Source organism: Cariama cristata, unplaced genomic scaffold (assembly GCF_000690535.1).
Source record: "Cariama cristata isolate BGI_N322 unplaced genomic scaffold, ASM69053v1 scaffold21786, whole genome shotgun sequence".
Lineage (NCBI taxonomy): Eukaryota > Metazoa > Chordata > Aves > Cariamiformes > Cariamidae > Cariama > Cariama cristata.
This window is the reverse complement of record NW_009624110.1, coordinates 2416-8855: the sequence shown is the minus strand read 5'-3', so window position 1 is coordinate 8855 and position 6440 is coordinate 2416. Positions and strand designations below refer to the sequence as shown.

Here is a 6440-nt window from a genome sequence, read left to right as displayed (position 1 = left end):
CAAAAGGTGCATTAGTGCAAAATGTTCCATTTTGTCTAAAAGCCTGAGCGCAGAAATACTTTGTGGGGAAAAATGCATATTTTTTTTAAAACGTTTTCCATAGTATATTTTAAAAAGAATACAAAAGCAAGATAGTTTTTAAAAGTTGGTTAAATATCATTTCACATAAAATGCAACTCTAGAATGACTTTTGAGCCCCCACACTGGCTGGGGGGCTGCGGCCGGGCCCGCCCCTGGCCGTGCCCCAGCTCCGAGCCCCTGCGCAAGCCCTTCTGCATGCTTTGCCCTGTATTTCTCCGTCGCTTTTAAAGCATTGTGCATTATAATATTTTTTTTAATTTTTCTTTTTAATGCGTGTTCTGCCTCTTTCTGTTTCTCTCTAACCTCTTTGCAGCCTCCTGCGCTTCCTACAACTTTTCTTTTCTCAGTCCTCAGGGCCTCAACTTTTCTTCTCAGAGCTCCTCCAGTCCCTTCTGGTCAGGTACCAGTGCCTCTCCCCACCGGAGAGACCTGCCGCCTTCCCCAGGCTGCAGCATCCCCAGCTTGAAAGCCATCGCCAGCGGGACCTGCGGGGTCCCCGCTGTCCCTCCATCACCTGCAGGCAGTTCAGGGGGTCCCCAGTGCTGCCTTGGGGCACAGCCTGGAAATAAGTTAATGAACCATGGCTATAAGGGGGCTAAAATTAACAAAAAAGGGAATTTAGCGCATTGGGATCTCATGATGTACTTCAAGCTCGACCTACTTATCCCGTGTGTTTCACCAAACGAGCATTGGCATCACACCGTCTTCCAGACTGTTTCTCCTTGCTGTACAAGGAGAACATCTCACTGTCTGGCAGTTTTTGAGCTCTGGTGTCTGAGGCTGCTCAGGAGCCCCTTGCTGAGGAGCTGGGGGGGGAACTTGCGCTGTCAAAAGTGTTTTGGGGCTCAGACTCCCTGCAGAGAGCACAGTGGTGCTCCGGCGTTTGAACCCCATTGATTAAACGTGTTACAGACTGGTGTCTTCCTCCCTGTTTGGCAGGGATCGGAGCAAAATCGTGCCAGTTCATTTCTTCCCATTTAAGCTTTTACCTTTCAGTATGTTCTTTAGGCTGGACAGGGGAAAATCATTGGCAAAGCCACATGTGCTTTCCTTGGTGCCGTGTTTGGGAAGAGCACTTAAATTTTCAAGGTATTAGAACATAATTCTGGGAATTTGGGATCCTTTAACTGTGTAGAAAGTATTGCAGAAAGTAAGTTGTGCAGTAGTGAGCCCTGAGCAAGCTCCTGATGAAAGAGTTCAAAGCTGCCGTGATTCTCGCTCCGTTCTCCAGCCCGGCTGCCTGGCGAGGACGGACGAGCCCTCCGGTGATTGCACGTTCTGTGTCTGGACCGTCTCCATCGCCATCCTCATCTTCTTCCATCCCGAGAGCTGAAAACCTGGGCAAAGCTTTTCCTCAAACTTAGTTCAACCTTGGTTTGCAAACTTTTAAAATTGAAATTAATCCTCAAAAGCCCTGGGACAAAAAGGGTAGCTTCACCAAAACACGACATCCTTTCGGGGTGGGGTTTTTTTGCAAACTTCGGAGGACTTGCATTTTTCTCCTCCTCTGCCCATCCCATCCCTCCCACCGTTGCTCTCCAGCCCTCCTTCCCCCTGGCCAGCCACTGGAGCAGGGAAGCTGAGCGCTGTCCCTGCCTTTCCCCCCTCACTGCTGCTCCTCCTTGTGCCTCCCCCGAGCATCCCCTGCCTGAAGCGATGGAGATCCGTGGTGCTGGGGCCATGCTGGGTGCTGGTGGAGGTCGGGACCCGGGACGGCTCACGGGGCCGTGCTTCTTAGCACGAGCTGTTGGTCAGCATTAGGGTTTGCAGGGTGCTTTTTGCACCTTTTGGTCTGTAACGGGACCAGGTTTCCAAGGGCCCTGGCTGCTCCCTGGCAGGGACAGGAGCAGGGAGGATACGGGGTTAGCAGCTTGTTCCTCCTCATGGCAAAACACACAGGTTTTGCCCAGCATCTCTAGGAAAATCCAATCCCAATAGCTCAGTTTTTTGAAGTAGTTTAAATACAAGTTGATTTGTGAAATCTTTTGACAAGGTGGTCCCATCGGGTGCTGGGAGCTGTGCAGTAGCCAGACCTGATATTTGTAGTGGAGCAGGATTTTTCCATGATTTCATTGTTAATGACTGAGTATTCCTATGAAATCTTTTCTTTTACCACCTTCTCACAGAAGTGCCTCTCACCCCAACAGTCCCCACCAAGCCCTTCCTTGGACTCTCCTGCTCAGCAGAGAGGGGCTTCCCAAGCCCACAGAGCTGTTTAAAGCCCACCAGGAATCGAGTTTAACCCTGACTGCCTCAGTCCGTGCGGGGCTGAGCAATTCGGATGAGGGCAACCCCACCATCCGAGCTGCTCCAGGTCGTGGCGTTGCAATAGGAGCCAGCGCCGCGGTGGAAAACCCAGGTTGAACCTCACCAAGCTTTCCCCAGGCTTCGGCCGGTCCCGTGCGGTGGGGCAGCTCCCAACTCCCTCTGCTTTGTCCCCTCGCAGTGTTCACCCCACGGGTCATAGGGACGGCGGTGGCACGGTACAACTTTGCGGCGCGGGACATGCGGGAACTTTCGCTGCGAGAAGGCGACGTGGTGAAGATCTACAGCAGGATTGGCGGGGACCAGGGGTGGTGGAAGGGGGAAACCAACGGAAGAGTGAGTGCATCCAGATAATGTCCTGTCCCATTCCTGCAGTGCGTGGTCCTCCCCGCTCTCAACCTGCCCAGCCGGAGCAGACTCTGCTGTCAGGACTGCAAAGGGCAGGGGGACATGTCCCGCTCCCTCTTGCTCTTTCCCGGCTCATGGGTGGGCTGTCATCTCACGACGGCCACCGCTGTGTTGCCAGGCGGTGCTGTGTGACAGTGACACGCGATGCCCGGTGCGTGCCGGCAGATGATGGGAGCGTGCGGTGGGCAGGCCAGCTGGGGTGATGTCCGAGTCTGCTCTTCCTTGAACCTGCACGGGGGGGGATTTATGCAGGAGGGGCTCTGCTGTGAAAGGCTCAGCACCCTGGGGAAAAGCAGCAGGCTGATGGCTCGACCTGGTGTCCCACAGAGTTTGTAGCACCTGGGGACAGATTCTTCATGCCCTGATCCCTTATATATTGCAGCCAACCCATGCATCCAAGGCAATGTATAGTTGCTAGCTCTGCTCCAAATTAGGGTAACGGCTGCAGAGCCATCACCACCGTGCAGTGGGATGTGGGCACATCCAGCACTGGAGAGATGGTTCACCGGGAACAGCACGTGGTGGCGAGGGGAATAATCCCAGTGATGGGGCAGGAGGTCCCTTGGGCTCCCCAGTCTCCAGCTCACCTCTCCGTTTCCCCGACAGGTTGGCTGGTTTCCCTCAACATACGTGGAAGAGGAGGGGGTGCAATGACTGTGGGGATGTCTGATGGAAAGTCATCGAGCACCCAGAGCGAGCCGTTGCGGACCATGCACACTTGTCCCGATGCCCACAGCTCCCCGTGAGACGTGGCCGGACACCTCCCAGGACTGCTCCCGCAGATTTTAGCAATCCGTTCCTCTGTACAGTGTGTGTGCGCGCGAGTCGGGGCCGCCGCCGACCTCGCTCCTGTTACGTGTATAGAAGATTGATGGTCTGTCGGATAACGTTCATGTAGCAGCTGCAGAAGAGTCTTGGGAAAACTGCGTTCCCCTGCATGGACAGAGCTGAGAGACTCTGTGCGGTGCCCACCACAGGATGGGGTCCGAGCCCCCACAGGATGGGGTCCGAGACCCTTTTAGTAAAGGTGTTTTAAAAGCCACCGTGGTGATGGTGGTGGGAGGGTGAGGCTGAAGGTTTGCGCCTGGGCTGGTGCCTGGGTGTACCAAGGTGAGAATTTGGGGGTTTCTAAGGGGAGGGAGCAACTCAGCCCCGAGGAGATGACACGCTCGGGTGGGCTCCCTGGGTCAGGATTTTGGCAGTCTCCCTGGCAGCCGTGCGGCAGCACCCAGCAGCACCGCGCTGCGGCTGGGGCGGGGGTAGAGCGGGGACACCCGACCCAGGAGAAAAGGGCTGTTGCTCATCTCTGAAGGATGCCAGCTGTGAAACCAGGAGCACGTTTTGACCATCAGACGTAGGCTGGAAGTGGACCTCCAGGTTAGACAGGAGGGGAAAGAGCCACTTTGGCATCCCAAACCTGTTTTCTTTACAACCACCTTCAGTCCCACCAGCCTTGCTGTGGGCAGAGGGGACAGCCCGGGGTGCAGACTGGTCCCACTGGTGAGCAGGAGGTCTGGGCGTGTTGCAGGACTGGAGATGTGCTTTGCCACACAGGGGTTTTGAAGGCCACCAAGGGACCAGGTACACACAGAGAAGTGAACGGGAACGTGCATCCGTGGGTCTGTCCTGCCCTTGCTCCCAGCTTGGTCCTGCTGTGGGCAGGGCCCCCCCCCCCCAAGCCAGGCTGATTTTTCTTGCAGCCGTGACACATCCCACCTCGCTGAGCTCAGGGGAGCGAACCCACCTGAGTAAGGGCTACGGTATCAACTGATTTCTCTCACTAAGTTGTGAAAGCATCTCTTCTTCCCCTGCTGTGTGCACTTTTGGGGGCTGTGAGCGTTGCCCCCTCTCTTCCTCCCACAGGCTGTTACTGCTGCTGCTGTCAAGTAAAGGTCTGTGTGTCTTGGCATTGCCGCTGTGTCCTCAGCACCGTCCGTCTGAGTCTGTTCTTTCCAAAATGCAGCCCCCGGGGTTGGTAGGCAGAGCTGCCAGGTGGAAATCCCAGCCAGCTTCTTCTGCCGGGCACTGACTTTGCTCTCCAGGTCCAGAATTTCCTTCCAAAGTGCAAATACGAACAAATACGTGTGTGGGTGTGTGACGGGGAACAACTTTCCTCTATCCGATATCAGCCCCAGGAGAAGATGCTCTCCAGCCTCCCTGAATAAGTGGCATTTTGAGCTGGTGCTTCCATGCCCTGATGTTGTTCCCCTGGCACTTACGGTGGTGCTGCCGTGGGGCACCGTGTTCCCAGTGTGGGCTCTTGGCATTGCGCTGGCGCAGGTCTGGGAGATGCCAGCGTTGTGTGGGTGAGCGCTGCTGATGCCCTCGGTCCCTGGCACGGGGGTACCACGGCTGCGTCCGAAGCCTTGCTGCAAACGGAGCAGCAGTGCCCTGCTCAGGATAGCGAACGGAAAAGTTTGGGGCTCTCAAGGAAAAAGGAAAGATATAAACTTGGAAATTAAATGTGGTTGCTGAGTGACAAGCCCAGAGCCACCCTACTTTGCTGCCCCTTCCTCCTGGAGCCCCACGAGTGCCCCCGCTCTCGGTGCCGTGGGGGGAGCGGGGTGTGTGCAGTGGGGTCTGGCCGGGGCAGATGCCCACTGGGGGTCTTGCGCTGCGAAGTGATGGGGACGTGGAGGGGGCTGGGGGCTTTCCCAAGGTACAGTTTGGTGCTAACCTCTCCTGGCTCAGCTCGGGGTCTGCTCAGGGGGGAGCAGCCAGCAGAGAGCCGTGCAAAGCAAAGGGCCCTGCTCCCATCCCAGGGGCTGTGCTGGAGCGGAGGGTGCGTTTAGGGTGGATGAGATGCACACACACACACATACACCCCAGACGAGCTCACGATGGCTCACGTTATGCCTCAGATCCTAAAGCCTTACGCCACCCTCCTGTTTAACACCACTGATCCTTGTAAGGCGGCGAGGGCATCCCCTCTGGAAGAGCCCGTGCTGTCACGGGGACCACGGCACCATCTCTCCCTTACACCCCAAAGGGATCCCCAACCTCTGCCGCTGCCTGCGCTCCCCTCCCAGCCCTGCCAAATCCCCCTGCCCTCCGGAGAGCTCTCCCTCTTGTGTTTACTGTTGTAAGAAACTTGTTAAAAAGATTGGTTTGTTTGTAAGTAATTATTCAGCCATTTGCCACGATATATATCTGTGAATAAGAAAGGGAAATGTTTTTTTATGATGGCGAGAAAATTGTATATATATTTTAGTTCATCGCAGATCATTCAAAATTGCAATGGGATACGTTGGAAAATAATATGTAAATTCCTTGGGTTTTTCCTTTGCACTGCACTAACTGGGGTAGGGTGGAGGGGGTTTAAAGATAAAACTGTTTGTTTATGGAATAGTTTATAGCTGGGAATTTGGAAATCATTTGGAATAGCTTGTAATGCTGGAATAGAAACTTTAGCTGCTACTTAGAAACCCTTTTGCATGTGGTTTTTCCAGACCTTTTTAAGTTACAATACATCAAAGTAAATTCCACAACGAAGAAATAAAGTGTAATTTTGCTGATAGGTTTTTTTCCAGCCCTGGTTTTTGCTGTGCCGGAGGGCTGGGGCTCGCGGCGGGTTTCTTGTCCCTAAAGCCCCCTTGGCTGTGCTGGGGCCGAGGGGTGGCTCGGCCAGTCCGGGGGAGATGCGTGCTCTCGGGGCCAGATCCGTTCCGATTCCTGCCGTGAACTGT

At 54.8% G+C, this 6440-nt stretch overlaps 1 protein-coding gene across 1 annotated transcript in view; it reads left to right on the top strand.

The window, feature by feature from the left end:
• LOC104163907 (guanine nucleotide exchange factor VAV2-like) overlaps positions 1-3408 on the top strand; it is a gene marked incomplete at its 5' end in the record, with an annotated part of 36176 nt that extends 32768 nt beyond the window's left edge. The window contains 2 exon segments of the mRNA XM_009703054.1: positions 2528-2682; positions 3361-3408. Of these exon segments, the coding sequence (XP_009701356.1) occupies positions 2528-2682; positions 3361-3408 (203 nt within the window).
• Between the last annotated feature and the right edge of the window lie 3032 nt (positions 3409-6440).